We start from the raw sequence: 24,224 nt of genomic DNA on the forward strand, positions 1-24,224 counted from the left end.
CACAATAAAAATGTGATTTTGTTCCAAAATACTGTCACTGTCCCTTATTGAGCAAATGCGCGTCCTGGGTCTTCCACGAGGCCTCCTCCCAATAGAACTTGCCTGGAACCAGGACCAAGAGGCTCCGAAACAGATGCCTGAGCCACCTCAGCTGCTCCTTTCGGCATGAAGGAGCACCTCATTTTACTTTGAATAATAATAAAAATCATGTTCCATCGACAGGTTTTTTACTTGGAGAGTCAGATTCAAATCAAACTAAGGTTAAAAACTCTTGATTCTAGTCATTTTCACTCATTGAGTGTGTTTACATGCGCTGGAGTAACCTGGTTATTAGGCATATCCTTGTTACAACAGAGAGGGGCGGAGCTAATGACGAATATGCTAAGGAGCTAAATACTTTAGCAATGTCGCTAACGCATAGGTTTTTCTGACATTTCTCTAGCACAGGAAAAAGAACTATCCTTAGAAGCACTTACAACAGTACAGTTCTTTCCCAGCTTCAGAGACAGACAAGAGAATTGACAGCGCTCAGGTTACTTCAGTGTTTTGTTAATTTCTAGAAGATGATTCCCGTTAATAACCTGGATACTCGAGTGCATGTAAACACGCTCATTAATAGGCTTAGACGAGTTGATGCCTGTCTGGTCTTTGTGCCCGTGGAAGAGTGTGGTAGCTTCCAACTTCACCCCGTTTGGAGCCATAGGAATACATTAGGAGAGGCCAAATGCTAACAACATCTTTGGCCTCTGTGCGTGACTGAGCGCACGCACAAAGGCCAGACAGGTACACATCAACTCGTCTAAGCTCAGGTAAGAACATATCTCAGTGTGTAAAAACTGTGGCCTGTTCCTTTAAATACAAAAACAAAAAACATCAGTGGTTCCTTTCATAGGTCGATAACCGTGAGTCATCGTAAAATTGCAATCATTTCTCTCACAATAATCGTGACTCAAAAATTTGAAATCGTTTCAACCCTATTTGTTTATATGTACATTGTTTATGTACATTGTCCCACTTAAAACTAGCTAAATAAAATAAAATACATTGCACATACACAAAGCACATGTTAAAGAGGGGGTATTCTGCTTTTTTCAGTCCCATAGCACCAGTCTATATCACACTACAATGATGAGCAAACCTCCTGTCGGTCTGTAAATGCAGTAAATTAGAATAACTGCCTTGTATAAAATGTCTCTCAAAATGGCTGTAGTGAATGTCTTGAAATAGGCCTCTGTCTCTTTAAGAACCTCTGAGCCTTTAGACACGCCCCCTCCACACGCTGTCTGTGGCATCAGTGGGGAGGGGGTTCTGCTGAGGAGCAGTGGTTGGTTACTCGGCTGGTGACGAAAGCTCGGAGGCGTCTCCAGGAGGTGGGGGCGTTCCTAGATGGACTCAGGCAAACCTATCCCTAAAATGGCCGCCATCAGAGTTTTTACAGATTACTCAGAAATACGTGAATGTGCCAATGCAACACTTCAGGCATGTTTTTAATGAGGGAATGACATAATAACATGATGTAAAGCTTGAAAAAGTCGATTTTGCATAATACCCCCCCTTTAAATAACTCATGTTGAATGTTTTGCAGTTTGGTTCAGGGTGAAAAATATGCATTTCTTGAGTGTACAGCCCTCTAGTGGACACATATACTAACTGCAGGCCGATTGAAATAAACAATCGATTTTTATCTTAGTTTATTTATTTCAGGAACAATAGTCAAATTGAGTCCAGTTTATAGTTGGAGTGATCACACAGAGGCTAAAACTGACTGTCCATGATCTTTATGACCTTGGTTATATTAAAAGAAATACAAATAGTTGCCTAATTCTGGAGAGTTCTGGAGAGTTGCCTAAGTCTGCTGTGTTTCGCTTTCTATTCTCCATCCTCTCCTTAAGTTTCGTTTTGTGCCTGATGAAACCGCTGTGACCGCGGCGGCGTCAGTGCAGAGATGTTGTCGTGGGGAGAGCAGAGCGCGCGGGGCTTCCGGTTAAAAGACGGTACTTTTGTCTCACGGGACGGGGACGGGGTGACCCTCTTTGACCTGGGGAACGACCGCAGTCCCGTCACGGATCTGTGCGCGGGACACCGGCTGCTCTCGTACGTCAGAGGGGACGGGAGCGCGTTCATCATCCGCAGCAACCGGGGCAGCGACGGGACGTGGGCCCGGGGGAGACAGAGTGAGTGTTTGTGGTTTTATCACGTTTGTTTGTGCCAGAAAACGACAACGACCCGGATGCAATGCGGGGTTTAGCCGATAGAGGCGCGTAGAAGAGTCTGCATTTGTTCTGCGTCTGTTTTTTATTGGACATGCTTGTGGTAACATCAGTGTTTATTTCGTCGACTAAAATATTTAGTCTTAATTTTAGTCAGTGTGATATTTTTGGCGACTAAAATTGGACTAAAACTAAATTAAAAGTTTCTCATGAGACTAAAACTGTGACTAAAATGTCCAGATGTTTTAGTCGACTAAAATAAGACTAAATAAAAATGAAAAGGAGAGATTAAAATCATCCAAACTTCTATTGAGCGTCTGAAAGAGCCTCAGATCATGTAAATTCTCTGCTAAAGGATCAGCTCTGAGCTATGTTCATGTGGAGCAGCTCCATGAAGCAGAGGAACAAGATTAATTATGATTATAATGAATATTATCAGTGCTTAATTTGTAAATGAGTATTTTCAGGAAGACTTTTGGTGTGATGTGATGGATTGGGGGAACAGGCCAAAAAATGTGCCGGATCACTCTCATCAGACACCATTATATCAGATCCGGATCCGGATCCACCAAAATATGTCCCGGATCCTTTACCCTGAATTTTTTTTTATTTTGGTCAAACCGCCTTTGCGATGCCCAATCCCATCAGACCTGGGAAGCTAAGCAGGGAAGGGCCTGGTCGGTACTTGGATGGGAGACCGTTTGGGAAACACCAGGAAGCGAATGTAGTGTGTGAGTGAGTGAGTGAGTGAGTGAGTGAGTGAGTGAGTGAGTGAGTGAGTGAGTGAGTGGTTGGTGGTGGTCGGAGGGGCCGATGGCGCAGACTGGTTGCCTCGCTTCCGTCAGTCTACCCCAGGGCAGCTGTGGCTACAATAGTAGCTTACCACCACTGGGTATGGAGTGAACGAATAATGCAATGTAAAGCGTCTGAGTGTCCAGAAAAGCGCTATATAAAACCAATGCATTATTATTATTATTAATTGGGGGAATGCGTTTCAAAGGGGGGATCAAATTAAGCACTGAATATTATCAATGCAAAGTCGACTAAATTTACTTGCAATTTTAGTCGACTAAAACAAAACTAAAAGTGAATATATTTTTTTGACTAAAACTAGACTAAAATCGTACATTTTCGTCAAAAGACAAACTAAATTAAAATATGTTGTCAAAATTAACACTGGGTAACATATCTTGAAAACATATTGTGGCCGTAACTGACGCCAAATTAAAAAAATGATTAAAAAAAACGCAACTTTTGGTCTAAGATTTCCGAAGCTCAAATCCGAGCCACCGTTTCTTAACCGGACTGTCTTCTGCTGTTGTCATGACAATACAGACGGCATCTCGTCATAGAAGGGGGCGTGGCCTCGCCGAGGGGGAAAATAGAATCTTTAGAGAAACACAATTTTCCAGTTTTTAGCCATTTTCTGGTGGAATATGAACTTGTTTATCACATAAGTAAAGTCAAGTGTAAATCGGGCCCATATGGATATTTTCTCACAGCAGATTGTTCAGTAGAAGTGAAAAAACGGCAGTTGTAGCTAGCGCTAGCTAACCGTTAGCATTAGCCCGATGCTAACATGTAGCATGAAGTTAGCATTAGTTATTTATGTCTTTATGGGCTGTTGAACCACTTTTCTCCTCCCCATGTTTTCGTATCTTTATTTAGTAGAAACTATATCAATATTTCAGCGTTTGTTAAAGTAGTTTTTGAATAATTAGAGAAAATATACATTTTTTCAAAATTGTTTTCCCCCTTAATTGTTTTTAAAAATGACCATATATGGGCGATTTCAGTATCTAGATTTTATTTTCCCCCTCGGCGAAGCCACGCCCCCTTCTAAGAGATGCCGTCTGTATTTTAAAAGGTAAAAAACACTGGAGTTCACATCAAAACATTTGGACACAACAGTATGTGATGGATTCACCAGTAGTGACTCAACAGTTAACAGAATTCCACCACGGCTTTTCTCTCCACTTTTTATTCTGTTTTTATCTAATGTTCGTCTATGGAAACACACAAGGTTGAATTAGGAGATTTGTCAAAAACATTATAAACTGAAAAGTTGTGTTGCTCCTCATTCACCTGTTTAGTGTGGCATACTGATTTGTGGCTTGAACATTGATGGTCCACACCCAAACCTGTTGACTTTATATCAAGCCCTGATGAAGACATGTTGGTTGAAACATGTTGGCCTGGCAGTCTAAATAAAGGACTGTCAAGCACTTCCTCATGCTGCTCGTACTTTAGTAGTGCCTGGGTTTGTTGTTTGTTTTGTAATTCCACATTCATCGTTTAATGCCTTCAGTGAGAATCTTCAAGTCTTGAAATAAAAGAAAAACCTACATACTTTCGACCGGTACTGAATGTCACTGCTCGTAAATGTGGCTGAGTTTGAAAGTGTGTGTGTTTGCAGAGCGTGTGGAGTGGAAGGAGAAGGTCCGGTCTGTGAGCTGCACTGAGGACACGCTCGTCCTGCTGTCCCATCACGGACAAGTGCTCTGTGTCCTGCCTCACGTCCAGCCGAGGTAAGGCGGGATCAGCCTCCCCTGCACAGAGGCCTTTTGGCTTTGAGGGGCCCCAGTAAAATGGTTCAATAAAAATATTAGCTTGATCTGGTCCCTGTGACAAACTGCTTAACAACTGCACATGAATTGGGATTAAATCGAATTTGTGATTTAGATCTAAGAAAATCCCTACTGTAAGTGTTTGATCATTCTTCGTTTTCTTTCAGAGCATTTGAAGTCTTCCGCGGTGTGTCAGTCACGCAGATCTCCTGTGGGAGCCAGCATTGCCTCGCCCTGACTAAAGGTGTGTGAAGAGTTTGAATGTTAGACTATTGAAAAGAATAAAATCTGGCCTTAACCAGGTCAAAACGGCTGCATCAGACTGTTCTCCGTGGTTCCTGCTCAGATGGCGAGGTGTTCAGCTGGGGCCAGGACTCTCGGGGCCAGTTGGGTTTGGGTAAGACGGGCCCCGGGGCCTCCTCTCCGCAGCCTGTGAAGAGCCTGTCCGAGCTGCCCCTGGAGCAGGTGGCAGCGGGAGGCGAGCACAGCCTCTGCCTCACGGTGTCCGGAGGAGTGTTCAGCTGGGGCCGCAACTGCAGCGGACAGCTGGGCCTGGGGGACCACACAGGTACCACCAACACGAGCGCATTCACTCAGTACAATAAACAGTCGGGACTTCACTTTATGTGTCTGTATAATGTGCTTCATGATGGACACAGAGGCCTCTGGTCTGACCTGTGCTCCTCTGCAGACAGACACACTCCAGCTCCGCTCCATCGTCTGAACATGAGGAAAGTCTGCTCTATTTCCTGTGGAGAGACACACACAGCTGTTCTGACCAAGGTGACGCACAAAACTATCATTGTTATGTTAGTAATGTTGTATCATCATAGGAAAACTGCACATTTTCAACTCCATAGGACACAAGCAGCAGAAGACACTTAAAGGGATTTGGATAATGAATATAACGGTGTCACATTTAGTCCAATTAGGTCTATTGGGTCTTCGAGTAATAGTGACAATATGTTCTTGTCTGCACGTATGAACTGAGGTCCAGTTATGTTTTCGTAAAAATGTCCAAGTGGTGACAATATTCAACAACAAAACATAAGATGAATGCGGCAGGTTTGTGAATCCAATCACTACTAAGGAATGATCAATTTTGTCAGTTTTCTTTTTGAAGATTTTTTCAAAAACTGTTTCTAAACCATAGAGTTGTGTTGTTGTATTGTATTGTATATTCCCGCCCTCCACTCTAATTCTAGACCGTGAACGCAGCCTATAGAAAGACAGAAAACAACAGTAAAAAGCATCATACAATACAACAATAAAAAGTAAGAAGAGAGACATATCTGACCACTTCACATCCAAAGTTCATCCGTACAGTTCAGAGGTCACACTTGTGTTTGTTCTTAAGCCAGAACTTCAGCTTCTGAAAAGAGAAAAGTCTCAGGTCCATTTGGACTTTATCTCCAGTGGCAAAGAGTTCCTCTTGAATGTTTCTTTCATGAAAGAGAAACTGATGAAGACTTTTAGAGTTTGGAAGAGTCACAGATTTGAGCAGAAATGAGTTTACAGAGACTATGTGGATACTAAGTTCCAGGTTGTATTTCCCAGCATGGAGCGGTGTACACGTTTGGCTCAGGGGCACATGGGCAGCTGGGTCATAACTCCTTCAGTGACGAGCAGCGGCCCCGGCTGGTGGCAGAGCTGTGGGGGGCCCAGGTGACGGCAGTGGCCTGTGGGAGGTACTGGACACTCCGATATGATGGATATATGTTCGACTCTTCAGTTAAAGACTGTGTCTGTTCTTCAGCCGCCACACGGTGGCGCTCACAGAGGCACACAGGATGTACTCGTTTGGAGCCCCGGGTCAGCAGGGACAGGACGGGGCTGCAGTCCCTCTGCCGGTGCAGCTGCCTCCAGGTACACACCTTCCCCTCCTCTCTCCTCGGTGTGGGCTGTGTGGACAGTGTGTGGTGATCTGCTGCTGCTGTGATTCTAGAGCACACGGAGGACCTCATCATCAGGAAGATCTTTGCTGGAGGACACTGTTCTTATGCAGCCTGTTATGTTCAGGTAACACTCGTGAACTGTGGGCTAAACTTTCAGGTAATGGGTGTTTGTTCACCGTGCTGTGTGTTTTATCAGGAGAATGACCAGTCAGAGAGAACGTCCGATCATCCTCCTCTCTGTGACCTGCTCAACAAGTGGACGTCCGACTCCGCCGTGGAGCCGTGGAAGAAGACTAAGCGGTATGTGTGCACATAAGGGGTTCACAAAATGTACTTTTGCCTTGTTCCAATTGGTATTTTAAACATCTGTACCTAAAGGTAAATTGCTGCACATTTAGGGGATGCCTCACTTTTTCGCAGTGTTGTACGAGCTAACAGTTGTAGCATTAGCCGTTTTGTTTACATGCGAGTTTATTCACCTGGAACACTCTGAGGTTGTAAGTCATAATTTTGAAGTGGGAAAGATACCAGTTACCTGGAACGCACCATCATATTGTAAAACACCCTAATGCACATGTTTAAACTACTGCGATTTACAGAATGACTGATATAAGTGCTTAAATCTGAACAGGGAGATCCAGAAGACGTTCTCCTCGGCCTCCCGTTTGAATGGGAGTTTTCTGGAGCAGAGGTAAACGCACACAGAGCTGATTTCATCTGACCACACCTTCTTACATGAGACCGTCTTGTTCTGACAGAAAGCATTCGGAGACTTCACCAAAGCGCTGTGGTCTGGACCTGTCCGCTGCTCAAAGCTCATTCTCCAAACTCCTGAACAAACCCAAAGTGTTGGAGGAGGTAAGAAGGTCACTCTCATGAGCCTTTTACAGGCAGTGCATAGGAGGTAAAGACTTTAGCTAGTACATTGCTACAGTGGTGACAGTGGTGCAGCTGGTCGTGGGGGTCGTCTCATGATCGGAAGGTCAGGGGTTCGAATCCCACCTCCTGAAAGTGCACACATTTCGTTGTGTCCTTGGGCAAGACACTTCACCTACAGTGTCTGCGTACATTGGTGTATGAATGAGAGTATGAATGGGTGAGTGGATCCTTGCTGTAAAGCGCTTTGAGTGCCTAATGTAGGTGGAAAAGCGCTTTATAAGTTGAGACCATTTACATTTGTTCATGGATTTTCTTTCAAATAATTCAGTTCTATTTATATCAAATATAACATTTGTTTCATACTTGACCAATATTTATTGAACATGGGACAGTAATACAGTGAATGCTAGCTGAACCCTGGGAGTGAATGGAGAAAACGATGCTAATACGGCTTAACAACACGACCTGATCCTGACTCAGATACTAGACTTAGAAGTAATAAACCAATCACAAACAACGAGTGTATCTCACATTCTGTCGATGAATCAATGAAAACGTTGCTCCTGGTCTTGCATTGGTTTCTATAAGGGTTAGACTCGCCAGCCAGTCACAAGATGGCTGCTAAGTTTGCCACGTCAATGAGCGCCATGTCGATTTAGAGTTTTGGCTCATGTCCTGCTGTGTTACTGTGACTCTGGATAAACAAAGCATCTGACGGAGCGCATTGACAGCATCACAAAGGACATGGACAGAGAATAGAGAGCATAAACAGGCTTATGATTCTTTATTAAGAGCCCCAGTAGCTTTATTAGGAGCCCCATTAGCTTTATTAGAAGCCCCATTAGCTTTATTAGGAGCCCCATTAGCTTCCACAAAATGGTTGCTCGTCTTCCTGGGGTCCTGAGGTAATTTACAAAACAGTAAAAATACCTGAAATACATAAACACCATTCCGTGAATCACACATACCCAGACTGAACGTGTGTGAGGAGGACATTTCATCATGTTGGTTTGTGTTGTGTCCAGGTTGAGAGCGCGTCCTTACGTCTGGTGCACTCTCTGAGCCCCAGCCCGGTGGGAGTGGAGTGTCTGAGGGTCTACCTGCTGCTCACGGAGCTCCTGCATGTGCTCCGCCCACACCTGACCAAGGGAACCTCGCTGGTGGAGGCGCTGGCTGAAGCCATACTCAGACTGCCCCAGGAGAGCGTCCACGTCTTAGGTACAACTCATCACCGTCTGACGTGATCCCCAACCTTCCGAAACAGTTGTCTGGTAGCCACAACTTATAGAAACAATCCCTGCGGTTACGTGACGAAGGGAAAGTCGAATCAAACACCTATTCAGACCAGAACAGATTCGATTGGGGGGACGATCTGACTTCCCTACCCTGGAAACTAACTGTCAACTGTCAAAAAACATATAAATACAACTTTGGAGACACGGCGAAGATTAGCTGCGATCATCCTATAAAAACAAAAAATAAGCACTAATAAAGTCACTAAAACCACCTGCTAAATATCAAGTGTCCTTGAATTGAATTTATAGTTTGTTATACAATTCTCTTTCACAAAGAGCCGTAGCCTATTGTTGCATAGTGTCATATAACATTAGCCGCCGAGTGCTAAGTGGCCTCTTTATTTGTGTTTTAGGTGGATGTGGGGTGTTTAGTTAAAGATCCGTAGGACGTCACAGTTAACCCCAAAACAGCAGTTTGGTTTGAAAGCACCTTGGGCTAAACGGGGCTAACTGGGCTAGCTCTTTGCTAAAAGCCATAGATCAGTGTTTTTCAACCACTGTGCCGTGAGATATTCTCTGGTGTGCCTTGGAAAATTATCCAATTTCACCTAGTTGGTTTTTTGAAAACAAATTCATTATTATCCGCAAATAATGTACCGTTTTCAAGTGTCTGTGCTGTCTAGTGATCGGCAGAGTAACCATGTAATACTCTTCCATATCAGGGTGTTAATTTCTTTGATACCAGAGAATTAGTGATGCATGGATGCAGCAGGTAGCAGTGACAGTGGCCTTGTGGCTAGCAAGACTATACGGTGTTCCTATTCAAGACAATTTGATAATGAAAAAAATGTGCCTTGGCTCAAAAAAGGTTGAAAAACACTGCCCTAGATATCACATAATAAAGGCTAGATTTCTTAAAGGGGGGGTATTATGCAAAATCGACTTTTTCAAGCTTCACATCATGTTATTCTGTCATTCCCTCATTAAAAACATGGCTGAAGTGTTGCCTTGGCACATTCACGTATTTCTGAGTAATCTGTAAAAACTCTGATGGCGGCCATTTTAGGGATAGGTTTGCCTGAGTCCTCCTAGGAACGCCCCCACCTCCTGGAGACGCCTCCGAGCTTTGGTCACCAGCCGAGTAACCAACCACTGCTCCTCAGCAGAACCCCCTCCCCACTGATGCCACAGACCGCGTGTGGAGGGGGCGTGTCGGAAAGGCTCAGAGGTTCTTAAAGAGACAGAGGCCTATTTTAAGACATTCACTACAGCCATTTTGAGAGAGACATTTTATACAAGGCAGTTATTCTAATTTACTGCATTTACAGACCAGCAGAAGGTTTGGTCATCATTGTAGTGTGATATAGACTGGTGCTATGGGACTGAAAAAAGAAGAATACCCCCCCTTTAAGGCAAAGTCACTTCCAACATAACTGGCGGCCATCTTGCCACAGCGAAGCTATGTGGCGAGCTCAAGAAAGTGAGTGATAAGCACGGACACAAATCCTCGTATCTCGCTGAAATCTTCACGGATTTACAAACGGTTTGGTTTCTTAAAAACGTTATTAACATGGCTATAATTCTTTTTTTTTTTTTTTTTTTTTTAATAATATTTTTATTATTTTTCTTTTAACTTCATTAGTTGTACATGGGAAATGATATTGGTTAAAACATAGAACAGATACAAAAAAGGAAGAGCAAACAAATGGAAAGAAAAAAACAACAACTAAATAATAAGAAATATGAAAAAATAAAAAATAAAAATAAAAAAAATAATACTAATAACACAGTCACACACATTCTCTCACATACAGGTACAGACAAAGGCTAATTCATGGGCTATGGATACGATTCGTTGTACATATGTATTAGAAAGATTAAGTTGGAGGTTGCAGAACACATTGTTTTAAGGCAGACAGATATGGATTCCACAGGACATAAAAAGCATTTAAGTTTCCGCGCAGCGTAAACTTAATTTTTTCAAGTTTTAGAAAAAAAAGAAAATCATGAACCCACTGCGTATAGGTGGGTGGCAGGTGATCTTTCCATTTGAATAAAATAATTCGACGGGCCAAAAGTGAGATGAAGGCAATGGAGTCTGACTCAGCTTTAGACAAGCCTGGAATGTTGGAGGCACCAAATATGGCCAATAGGGGGCATGGTTGTAATGACTTATCAAGTGCAGAATTTATTAGTGTAAAAATATTTTGCCACAGGAGGTGAATTTTTGAGCAGGACCAGAACATATGAACATGATTGGCTGGAGTAGCACCACAGCGATTACAGTTTGGGTTCACATCGGGAAAAATCCTCGCTAACTTCTGGTTGGTCCAAAAACAGCGGTGCAGAATTTTACATTGCATAAAGGACTGTTTGGCACAGACAGAGGAGGTGTGGACTCTATTGAGAATTGAAAGCCAGAGGTCATCATTGAGGGTCATACTGAGCTCAGTCTCCCATTCACTTTTTAGTACGGAAGACCCAGATTTGTCGTTTTGTAACATTTTGCTGTATAGGGTTGAAATCACACTCTTAAATGTTTGTGGTCGAGCTAGAATGAGGTCACCAGGATTTTTTTGTGGAGCGTTGGGAAACTGAGGGACCTTTTTTGACAAAAAGTCACGTAGTTGTAAATAACGAAAAAAGTCACGGTTGGGTATATTAAATCTAGTATGGAGATTGGTGAATGAAATAAATGTATCGTTCTGATATAAATCAGCAAATGATTTAATGCCCAAGTCATCCCACTCAGCAAATGTTTTGTCTGATAAGGATGGTTTAAAAAGGTGGTTTGAGGAAACTGGAGCTTTTAGAGAGAAAGATGTCCAATTAAAATGTTTTTTACATTGGAACCAAATTTTGACAGTATTTTTGACAACAACATTCTTAGTATATTCAAATGGGGGAGGTGTATTAGAAAAAGTTAAAGCTGACAGGGATGAGGGCCTGCAAGATGATGCCTCCAGCTGTAGCCATGAAGGGGCATCGGCTCCCGGATGTTCGTAGAGCCAGTGGACTATTGGTCTGGCTATAATTCTGATAACGTTTTTTTTTTTTTTTACCATTTACCTAATTTACCATTTGAAATGTCTTGCTTTAACCCCTTAACTCCCACTGACAAAAAAGTGAGAAAACATTGACAAAAAAGTGACGAAAAAATTACAAAAAATGACCAAAAAATGGCAAAACAAATGTGACAAAAATGACCAAAAAAATGACATAAAAATGACAAAAAAGTTACAAATATGAGTTGACTACCCCCCCCCCAAAAAAAAATAAAAGATGGAAAAAATCTGATGAAGTGAGGAAAAAGATCCATTTAGATGAGTTTTGTAGATCTTTCAAATGAGGTGTTACACTGGCCTACAGGATTTGGGTAAAGCTGAACTGGAGAAAATGCTCTCGGTTCAGGCGGGAGTTAAGATGTTAAAGCGTTAGGGCCAAATCTGAGAATACCAAATGACTAAAACAGAATGTGGAGACGACTGTGCTGCTTATTCACTGTTGAATTTGAGTTAACGCTTGGTAAATGACAGATTTGTACATGAGAGCATCCCTCCTGACTGACCCTCCTGCTCTGCTCTCAGGTGAGTGGTGGTCCTCCCTGCCTTACTCCACCAGAGTGCGCCATGTGTTGGTGTGGAAACAGGATGTTCCTCACCCATCCTCGCCTGAATCTAGAAGAAGTCTGCTCCGAGTTCTTCAGCTCTTTTACAATGTCAGCCTCTGTCACATCACATTCACTATATTTACCTACGGCCACTTTTATTCCTCTCGTTATCCTTTTGTAGAGAAATGTGAAGACTCGAGGTCCAAACAGAATTCCAGAGAGGGTTTTCACCACGCCGGTTCCTGATGAAGTGGTAATGCAGATCGTGCTATGGCATTTAGAGCCAGCATTCAAGGTAAGTTTCACAATGGAGGATCTTTATAGATAACCATACAGCAGTCCCATCCAAATGTCATTTTCTTTCTTATAGAGTGAGCTTGGTGAAGAGCCCATTCTCTGCAGCTTCCCCTTTTTAATGGACCTTAAAACCAGACATCTAGCATTACAAATGAATTCTCATTACATCAAGGTCAGTAAATGGTCATTCGCACTGATCAGCACTCAGCAAACATTTAAATTGTGTTTAATCGTGTCTTTTTCATCCCATGTCAATCTGGATATTCACCCTAATGGAAGTTTGAGAAGTAATTTTCCATATCTATTTCTATCCATCTTCTCTCTGTCTGTATGTGTGTCTAGTTGAAAAACTCAGGAGGCTGGATTTTGCCTGGTGGGGACCAAATGTTCCCTGGTGCCTTGCAGTTCACCCTCACACTGAGAAGAAAGCACGTCATGGAGGACACCTTCACTCAGCTGTCCACCGCTGACCACGGGCACTTCAGGAGACCTCTGGCGGTAATGACTTCAGTGTGAATATGATCACGTGCAGGGAAATGTCTTTAGGAGAGTCCTGGCTCCATGAAAAGACCATGGACTGGATCTATAAAGCAGACAGCAGAGGGTTGTGCTACGAAGCGGGATTAGATCTTGATATTCAGATGAACTCTCTGTTGTGATTGGCCTTAGCGCTGGCTCCTCCTGTTTTACATGAACGCCTCACAAACCCAACATTAACTAAACCGACTGATAACTCACATTGTAGAACCTCTGATCCAAAAGCTCCATGTCTGGGTTTGTCGGCCTGGGAACTAATCCAGGACAAGTTCAATCAGCTCCTGTGTGAATATAGAGCTGTGTTATCATAAAGCCATTAACCATTCTGGGGGATTGTCACATTTAATTTATTGTTACCCACTTGTACTTGAAAAATGTATGTATGTCTTTCTGCAATACTATAAGCATCCCCTTGATATTGATTATTCAGTGGTTATTATTTACCATGATAAATTAATAATTTTATTAATGTAACTGCTACACTGTGAATCTTGCATTAACTGACTTTATTCTTCAGGTTCATTTCAATGGCGTCTGTCAGAACGATAACGTGAACCTGAAGGACTTCTTCCATCTGGTCTTCCATGAGATGGTCTCAGCAGATTCTGGGATGTTCATGTTCAACGACTCGGCCACGCTGGCCTGGTTCTCCTCCAGAGTGAGTGCACCAGCATGAAAGTAGATACAGGCTTTTAAAAACAAGCTCAACCTTTGAAAAGGCCGTCATCTGTGTGATCTGTAATCTCTGACGCTTTCAAAGGGAGCTGGTGATTTTAAAAAACAGCTGATTTGGTCAAAGCCCGACAGGACTGTAGCCTCATAAATAATACAACACTGTAGTCATTATTCATTCACTCCTCACTCGGTGGTAGAAAGCCCCTATTGTAGCCACAGCTGCCCTGGGGTAGACCATATACCATGTGGCTATAATGTGTTGTTTATATCCTGATCTCTTATGTCAGTGCTGGGCACGTGGGAATTATTTCTTTTTTTCGATTTTGGCTGCTCCCGACCCCTCCTGGAGCCGCCACCTTAACGTGGGGGAGGGTTTGAGCACCTGAATGATCCTGGAGCTCTGTTGTCGAGGCTTTGTGCCCCTGGTAGGGTCTCCCAGGGCAAACAGGTCAGAGGTGACGGGTCAAAAAGAGCGGTTTAGAAGCCCCTTATGAGACCAACAGGCCCGGGTAGAATCGTGAGGCCGTCCTTCTGTGGACCCACCACCTGCAGGAGGAGCCACGGGGGCTGGTGCAGCTCGGACAGCTGCCCCCACGACCTGGCAAAGAACATGTGGAAGAAAATGGATGGATGGCTGGCTGCCCCCTAGTGGCTGGATTGAGCATTCTGATTATTTCTTTAAAAATCCTTAACCCCATCCAGGACTGGGCAAGAGATGTACTTTTTATTGCTTTGTTACATACTCAGGAGTGTATGCTCTAAGGGCCTTGTGTTTGACATGTGTTCTAAAACAATCATATTTTTACTCAGTACTGAAGTACATTGTCTCCAAGTAATTTTTTTTTACGTAGTTCTACATGAGTGAAATTATGTTCAAGTACTCAGAGTAACTATTTGGTCTACTCTAAAATAACTGATGAAACCCCTCTAATGTGACCCCTCCCTGCCCCCCAGGTCGACGCCCCTCTGAGTCACTACCACCTGTTCGGACTTCTGTGCGGGCTGGCTGTGTTTCACCTCCATGTGGTCTTCCTGCCCTTTCCTCTGGCTCTGTTCAAGAAGCTGCTGGGGGTGGCGCCCTCTCTGGACGACCTGTGCCAGCTCAGCCCCTGCACCGGACAGTACGCATCGCCCTTATGAAATTATCCACGCTAAAGAGTGGAATAACTTTCTGTTGTGTTTGTAGGGGGCTGAGGTGCCTGCTGGAGGAGTACAGCGACGACGTGATAGAAAGTCTGGACATGGATTTCACGGTTAGTTTAACTAGTCTAACTATAGACGTCAGTTATGTTTTTCAGTGGGAAGTAGTGCAATAAAGCCTTACGCAACTTCTATGTAAAGAGCTTACTTGTAGACATTATTTTATTGAGTCAGCAGGGGGCAACAGTGCTCTTTGAATGCCCGATCACAGGTAGCAGGAGTAGGAACCGCGGCTACTTCTTTAGATATACTGTACAACCCCAACTGGGTTGATCAGGCATTGGGCTGTGTAGTGTCTATTACTGGAAAAGCCCCTCCAGTGCCCAGGTCTGTAGCCACTGAATACCTTGCAAGATGCATCTTAAAAAAGCGACAGGTGCGGGTGATTTCTGTTGTGTGAACGCGCACACATGCAAATAACTACTGCACAAGCATTTCACACGACACAGAGCGGTCAGAGCGTCTCGTCTCTACACGCCGGGTGCACCTGGTATTAGCGACAGGAGGACGTTCTGTCAGCAACACAACCGTACCTCTCCTACATCATAAAGACACAAGTCAAACGGAAACCTCGTCTGAAAAGAGGAGGAGAACTTTATGACACAGACTGTTTGATCGGAATGACTGGGTCAGCAAGGCATTTCATACAGAGTCATTAATGACTTCAATAATGACTTCAATTAACTTGAAAACAAAAGACACGGATGCAATGAGCGCCACTTTGTGCTCACAGACAGCGCATGGGGAAAAACCCAGAGGTTTTCCCAGAATCGCTCCTCCTGAAGTGAACACAAGCGACACACAAGCCACTCAAGCGACTGAGCAACTGTTTCAAGCGACCAAATAGAATTTGACGCGTTAGGTGTGCACATGCGGGTTAAGGTTCACGGTTACTTTATTGTACCCGATTTGTCTTGAGATCAGATACAACATCCCTCTCTCACACGAGCAACACAAACAACAGTGAAGGTGCTCCAATTAAATAATTCTCAAGCTTCTAATCAAAAATAAAATCAAGAGGTCCCAAGAGTCTATTTCTTATTCAGCAGGAACAAAGCTATGTTTGCACATTAGTTTGGCACCGTGGCACGAAAACATTCCGTCCAGAGGGCAGACACTCTTATTTATCCATTACAACGCAAAATGCTGCCTAAAGTGTGTCCGTATTGGCGATACGGCTTCAACAAGCCTCTGAAAACCCTGCGAGTGTCACTGGACATGTGTAAATTCTCCGTCTCTTATTGTTGCAGATCCACTGGGACGGGACCGAGGTAGAACTGGATCCACACAACCCTGAACGCCTCGTGACGGCTCAGAACAAGTATGAACTTTTCCACTAGTCTCTGCTCTGGATTAAAGATCACACGCTGCAGCTCTGAGCCTAGACTATTGTTTACAAAGGTTAAGAGACATTTGCATCAACAAGTCGACACTGCACCGTTAATCAGACGTGCTGTTGAAGAAATTAAAAAAAAGTTGATATGGCACATTAGCAACACAGAGACGTCATTTCACACATCGAAGTGTCTACGATGCCATTGGACGGTTCTTAGAAACAGAAAAACAATTGAGGCTATGGCTAGGAACATGGTTTGGATTAGGTTTGTTTAGCGATTTATAATGATACTAGCTGAGACCCGGCCTTCGGCAAACTGCAATTGGAGTGTTTGATGCAACCGTACTCCTTTCTTATAAACTAAATCAACAAAATGTTCGCTAAACTCGGGGAACAGGATTCAAGAGACAGTGGAATAATTATGGATAAATATTAGGGGTTCAGCTCTAACGGTTTGGTTCACGGTGCAAGACCCGTGGTTTGGTGCATCACGGTAGTTTACAATCAAAAAAATAAGAAGTAGGTTTTGAAATGAAATAGCCTAATGATCGTTGTTAGACAGTATTTATAACCTTACAATAAAATTGGCAATGCGTTCAAAGCTGCTTTAGAATCAAATGTACCTCTGGGCTGACAATACGTGAAAGCAAAATAGAAAACAAATGGTACAGCAGCAAAGTAAAAAAAAAGAAAAAAAACGACGCAGTGCAGGCCATGCGCTCGTTAAGTGGTAGTTTCATTTTCGCTTTTACTCACACGGAGGATAAATCAGTCGGAGCAGCGCGTGTGATTAGAGGCTCGTGTTTCAGCAGGTTTTGGGCACGCACGCACATGCACACACATACACATACGCCCACACACGCACACATCGCCCTGTTTGGATGCGCACGCGCACACATACACACGTACGCACACACACGCGCGCGCACACATCGCCCTGTTTGGATGCGCGCACACGCACGGCAGTCAGATCTCGTGCACTTGCGTTTTTGTGACGGCGGGTTGTCCTCGGACAGCAGCACCGCGGTCCATATGGACCCGTGGCCAATGCCCGCAGCCGGTGGGACCATCACGTGGGGGCCGCGGATGTAATAATAATAAGAGTAATAATGCACCTCAGCCCCCAACACCAACCACGCACACACTCAGTACTGTCGCCAGGCTTCCTGGTGTTCCCAAACGGTCTCCCATCCCAGTTCTAACCAGGCACTTCCCTGCTTAGCTTCAAAGCCGGTATGGGAAATAAACATGGCGGCGGCCATTGAGATTGCGTTTTCTATAATAGATGACACTTTAGTCTAAATACTAATCATTTGTTTTATCTCTCAAACCATTACCAAGTTCATGTGGGGTGTGCGCCAGCCTTTAATTTTGGAAAGTAAAGACGCCATGCTGACCACCCACACTAGTGATGTGCGGGTCGACCTGACACCAGCGGTCAACCCACGGGGCCCACTTCGGGTGTGGGTGGGTTGGGTTACAAAGCGCTCATTTTTTGTAGTCATTATATTGTTGGCTTACAACATACAGTGCATTTCTATCCATAAATGCCACAAAAGTCGACTGTGTTTAGTTTTAAAGGGGGGGGGTATTATGCAAAATGGACTTTTTCAAGCTTTCCATGTTATTCTGTCATTCCCTCATTAATGCCTGAAGTGTTGCCTTGGCACATTCAGGTATTTTTGAGTAATCTGTAAAAACTCTGATGGCGGCCATTTTAGGGATAGGTTTGCCTGAGTCCTCCTAGGAACGCCCCCACCTCCTGGAGACGCCTCCGAGCTTTTGTCACCAGCTGAGTAACCAACCACTGCTCCTCAGCAGAACCCCCTCCCCACTGATGCCACAGACTGCGTGTGGAGGGGGCGTGTCGGAAAGGCTCAGAGGTTCTTAGAGACAGAGGCCTATTTCAAGACATTCACTACAGCCATTTTGAGAGAGACATTTTATACAAGGCAGTTATTCTAATTTACTGCATTTACAGACCAACAGAAGGTTTGTCATCATTGTAGTGTGATATAGACTGGAGCTATGGGACTGAAAAAAGCAGAATACCCCCTCTTTAAGGAGTAAATGTGTCAACAGCATGTTATGTTTAGATGTTACCAGACCTATCGCTTCTGTATGACTTTGATCACCGCTACAAATGCGTCACAATAGCCCGAGCACATACGACACACACATGTGATGAAAGTAATGCATCAACAAGAAGCAAGGTGAAACTAAAATCAAAGACACAGCATCTTACTAACCTGAGGAGGGCAGCTTCTTAGCGTCAGGTAAAGCTGCTCCACTTTAGTCCAAACTCCGTTTACTTGACAGAAAGACTCGTCCATGACGTGGTAGAAGTAAAGCCTCATGATAGTTTCTGCTCCTCGTTTCCTGATAAGTCCATAAGCGATTTCAAAGGTTCCTCAGCGGTGCAGCAGCAAAACAAAGCATCAAATGCTAAACTCCTGTAAACTCGCGGTCACGTGACGCGCTCCTGTTGGAGTGATATCCAGCTGCAGCGTGACTCATGCAGCAGTTTTTTAATGTGTGCGGGTCGGGTCGGCAAACTGAGAGGCTTTTCTCCGGGTCGGGTGGGTCGGGTTTAAATTACAGCGGGTCGGGTTGGTGCAGGTCAGAAAAAAAGCCGACCTGCGCATCTCTATCGTGCAGGATCTCTATTCACGGTCACTTTCACAGAAATACTAGAAAACTCACCTACAAGTTTATGAAACTGGTGCAAATGCTTTTCCCACATGTGTTCGTACCATGATTATAAAAGAAATGCCTTTAACTCGTGCTTTGTGGACAGGGAGGAGTTCGTGGCGGCCTTCGTGCAGCACGTGTTCTCCAGCTCGGTGCAGAGGGAGTTTGAGGAGTTCAGGCGGGGCTTCTTCCAGGTCGCCGATCGCCACGTGGTGGAGCTGTTCAGCCCGAAGGAGCTGCGGGCGCTCATGGTGGGACAGGAGTACAACGACTGGAGCAAACTCAAACAGGTCCGTGAGAGGCAGGTCTGACCAATCACTGAGAAGGATGAACTGTCAAAGAAACAGATTCCTATATGATGCTATGTTAAGTTTTCTAGCTAATTTGTTCCATTTAGTCTTGACATTGCAGTGTAAATTAAAACAAAGTCTTGTATGTATCAAAATATTAGGTTTGTTTTTTGATGCAAAGGGCAGGTTTTCAAGCTAACCTGCAACTCAGCGCAATGAAGAAAGACGTCTGCTCCTCACTCCCTCCGTACACCAGAGTTTAGGTCACAGAGCGGAGGATTCTCTCCTCTGATTGGTCAAGGAGCCATGTTCTTATCTAAACTGGAACTAAACCTGATCCAGAGCAGGTTTAGTGCTAAGAGCATGTTTCCATGGAGGTCTACCCTGATGAATCCACATTTAATTGTTATCTGAATTTTTCATGTTTTTTCATTCAGGCATACACTTCTAGGTTTCATTTTGAGTTGCTCTGCTGCGCTGTTTCTACTTTTCATCTTTATTTCCCAGCATGCCTGCAGTTTGCACACGATTGTTTGAAATCATTGAAATATTGTGTTTGTCTGTGCAGAGCATAGTTTACGCAGACGGTTTCCATGAGAGCCACCCCACCATCCAGATGTTTTGGGAGGTTTTTGATGAGCTGACAGAGGAGCAAAGGAGATCGCTGCTGTGTAAGTGTGTCCTGTGAATGAGTCCAACATGGTGGGAATGTATTTTGGTTAGACGGTGCTGAGCATCACAGTGCATTCGCTCTTTGTTTAGGGTTCATCACCGGCTTCGAGAGGCTGCCCATCCTGAATGTGGACCAGAAGGTTCAAATCCAGAGCCTGCACATCACAGGGGAGAGGCTTCCCGATGACCAGTATTACCCTCAGTCTCACACGTGCTTCAACACCCTGGAGCTGCCGCAGTTCTCCCACAAGGAGCTGATGAGGAGCAGGCTGATCGAGGCGCTGGCCCAGATCTCCCCCAGTCCTGACCAGATCTCAACAGATCCTGAACAGATCTCACCAGATGCTGACCAGATCTACATCCATCCTGACCAGATCTACCCCTATCCTGACCAGATCTACCCGCGTCTTGACCAGATCTACATCCATCCTGACCAGATCTCCCTGCATCCTGACCAGATCTCCTTCCATCCTGACCAGATCTCCCTCCATCCTGACCAGATCTCCCTCCATCCTGACCAGATGTTCCCCCATCCTGACCAGATGTTCCTCCATCCTGACCAGGCTGCTCCCGGATACAGCTCTTTACAGTATGAGTGTGTGGCTTCCTCTCCCACTGGTCTGTCTCGGTATGAACTTGTTCCACTGTTTTTCATTCTGCTTTGTTACTTCATATGGTCAAGTTGTGTTTAAAGTTTAAAAAGAAACATGAAGAGAACATGTTGTCAGAGCACGGAAATGAAGAGGAATATTAACTACTGAAAGTTAAGTATATCAACAAAAATAAGTGCTCAAAAGATCGTTGTGCTTGAAGACGCTGAATTAAAACAATAGCAGTGATTTATGTGAATAAAAGACTTTAAGAGGTATATCTGGGTGAACAATGAGTATTAAAAAAACAAAAAAAAGCTTAAAGAGCTTGACAATAGATTGAGATCTACTGAAGTGCATACTTACATAGAACTGTAAACTGTTTATATAAAGTTAAACAGTTACTAGGCGGCTGCATATATGAAAAAAAAACACTTAACCCCCAATGGTTTTCTGTAGTATCAGGTGTGCTTATTAATATACTAAAAGTCCAAGTCTAAAAGTCTAAAAAACAAAATCTGACCACTGGAAAGGTCTCATTTTCAAGATGGCGTCCAAGAGAGTGGCGAGATCCTTAAAATGCCCATTACTCCTTTATTATTCATCCTAGACAAGTCATTTTGGTTCTAACCCCATGTTTAGAATCCAATGGCCTTGTTCAAATTGTAGTCACATGATCACATAATTGTAAAATAGAAATCGTGGACAAATACTCTATATATTAACATTAGCGAGTTTGTCACGGCAACGGCACACATTTTTAAGCCCCAGAGGCTTAGCGGGGCCTGGATGGGCTCGTTTTAAAGCCCCGCCCCTCTGCTTCCCAACGCAATAAAAGGCAAGTCTCTGCGACGTTTACTCGCGGAGATATTCACTGAAGTCTGCGAGGTGAGTGACCACGTCGGCCCTGACATGGTGGACCTGGAAGGGTTTTAGCCTCTCTGTTATCTTAGCATTTTATCAATTAGCATTTGCGTTTGCCGTGACAAACTCGCTAATGTTAATATATAGAGTCTTTGTCCACGATTTCTATAATACAATTATGTGATCATGTGACTACAACTTGAACAAGGCCATTGGATTCCTAGACACCCAGAACATGGGATTAGACGCCCAAAATGACTTGTCTAGGATGAATAATAAAGGAGGATCTCGCCACCCTCTTGGACGCCATCTTGAAAATTAGACCTTTCCAGTGGTCAGATTTTGGTAGACTTTTAGTATGTTAATAAGCACACCTGATACTACAGAAAACCATTGAAAAACCTTTTGTAGCAATTTTTTTGGGGTCAAACCATATTTTCAGCCGGCTACATCTTTATAATAATAATAATAATCAGACTTCTCAGACCAAACTTGGCGAATGGTGTTCGTTATCGCGCTGACTGTGATGTGTCGTCGTGTTGTCGGCTGCAGTGGGATTGTGGTCATTAATGAAACTACAGGGGTGGGAACTTGTTTACTTCCTCCCGCTCCTGTTCGAGTTTATGTACAGTATTATGTATATATGAAAGTATGTAAAAATGTGGTAAAAGCAGCACATGTTAGTGCAAAAAACGGAATAAACAATCCAATCAAAAGGTATTAATCCCTGTGATTTTCAGTTGGGTCCTGGGCATTTTTCTCATTGTTTATCTTTTTTGTAAATAACTTACCTTCACTGTTTTCCCCAGACTGAGATATGTTCTTACCTGAGCTTAGAGGAGTTGATCCGTACCTGTCTGGTCTTTGTGTGTGCGCTCAGTCACGCACAAAGACCAAAGATGTTGTTAGCATTTGGCCTCTCCCAGTGTATCCCTATGGCTCCAAACGGGGGTGAAGTTGGAAGCGACCGAGCTCTTCCACGGGCGCAAAGACCAGACAGGTACGGATCAACTCGTCTAAACTCAGGTAAGAACATATCTCAGTCTGGAAAAACGGTGGCCTGTGCCTTTAAACCTGCTACATCTGGTTACAACACAAGGAATAAGAGTTGAACGGGTCAGCTGATGGCCTCTGGATTCAAAAGGGTCTATGGGCGATACTAAAGCAAATTTGCCAAAAATGGGCCAGTTTTGTGACCATTTTAAAGTGTTACTTGAAATATACGGGTAAAAAGATGGCGTCCATAACAGGAAGTACCACAACTACAACACTGGTTTACAAAGTTTCATGATTTCTATGATTTAAATGGCCTGCGCTCATTGGCTTTAAAGTGTAGTTTACATTCGCAGCAGCAGAGGGCAGTCTATTATTTGGACTTGGAGAAGCCCCAGAGAAGTCCTAACAATTATGGAGAATATTTGAGTGAAATAAAAAGAATCCCTGGGTCACTGAAGTTAAGAATTAGAGCATTACACTGCAAAAAGTGAATATCAAGCATTGGCTTAAATGACTGGATTTGAGGAAATGTTTCTTGTTTTGAGCGGTTTTCACTCATTTAGACACTTTTCCTGATCGGACCAAGTTTCCTTTGCTTGTTTGAGGACATTTCAGACCAGTTCTCGGGTAAATCTCGCTTGAAATAAGAAAGTAAAATTGCCAATGAGATAAGACCAATGTTCTTACCCCATTGGCAAAGAAAATGACCTGAAATAAGGACGAAACGTATTGAAACGAGTCAGAAACATCTCAGAACAAGTGAAATAATCGAGGACAAATGCCCAAGAACTTCTTAACTCGTCAAAACAGCTAAAATTTGGATTATTGTGCTCAAACTGAGATGTTTATACTCATCTAGTTAATTACTTTTTGCAGTGTAATCATCACTCCTGAAGGCGACTGTGGTGAACACCTGTAACATCCCGCTCTGCTACATTAAGATCAGGTTTATGCAGTATTTATGAGTACTTCTATACTCCAGAAGGGCACAGACTTCAGTGCGATGTGCAAGATCAACATTCACTTCATAAAGTCAGTGAGGAAACAATGATATTCAGGAATGTTCTTTTTACCTGTGAATTTGAGTTCTGGGTCAGGAGACAATCCATGGAGACAAAAGCATCAAAGCATGGTCTCTAAAGACATTAATACATCAATATATATACATTGTTGGGTTGCAGGTTCTAGAATGTGATTATGTCACCGGACCCAGTAGGGGGAGGAGCCAGTTTTTCCTATTAACTGTATTACACTTTCACAAGTCGCAGCTAAAAAGAAAATGTATGGATTAGAAAAATGATCATTAATATCAGTCACTGGGTCCACGATCTCTCTGTACAAGACCAAACATTTCCTCAAAAACAAAATAATTTTTCCTCTATATATTAGTATAGGCCTTTAGAATGCTGTGATGTCACCTGAAACCCAGCAATATAAATAGAATTATAGTGTTTTTTTTTCAATACCGTACAGGTAATTTAAAGTGATAGTCTGTGAGTTGCAAAGTGAGGAGAGACAGAGTGGAATTTGAAAGTAAATTATCAAAATTCCTCCCCTCTTTAACCAGAAAGCCCTTTCTTATTTTACAAAAATTAGGCTTAAGCTCCTCCCCCTCCCTCCTGATTGGACCTGACAGGCTGGTTTACAGGAAAAGCTCGTCTCATTGGTTAACGCGGGAGG

General features: G+C 43.5%; 1 protein-coding gene across 1 annotated transcript; it reads left to right on the plus strand.

Annotated features, from left to right (window-relative positions):
• Nucleotides 1-1,920: 1,920 nt before the first annotated feature.
• Nucleotides 1,921-23,732, plus strand: LOC306961690 (putative E3 ubiquitin-protein ligase HERC3; the record flags this gene model as incomplete). Its single annotated transcript, XM_079554535.1, has 24 exons — nt 1,921-2,174; nt 4,627-4,738; nt 4,945-5,021; nt 5,124-5,345; nt 5,469-5,560; nt 6,335-6,465; nt 6,534-6,643; nt 6,723-6,796; nt 6,869-6,972; nt 7,304-7,363; nt 7,431-7,530; nt 8,577-8,769; nt 12,374-12,504; nt 12,578-12,691; nt 12,767-12,865; nt 13,036-13,191; nt 13,748-13,888; nt 14,860-15,026; nt 15,092-15,158; nt 16,356-16,426; nt 19,239-19,422; nt 19,991-20,093; nt 20,185-20,722; nt 23,726-23,732. The coding sequence occupies exons 1-24, from the start codon at nt 1,946-1,948 to the stop codon at nt 23,730-23,732; spliced, it is 3,282 nt and encodes a 1,093-aa protein (XP_079410661.1). The 5' UTR covers nt 1,921-1,945.
• Between the last annotated feature and the right edge of the window lie 492 nt (nt 23,733-24,224).

This window comes from Gobius niger (assembly GCF_951799975.1).
Source record: "Gobius niger genome assembly, chromosome: 4".
In the NCBI taxonomy this organism is placed as follows: Eukaryota; Metazoa; Chordata; class Actinopteri; order Gobiiformes; family Gobiidae; genus Gobius; species Gobius niger.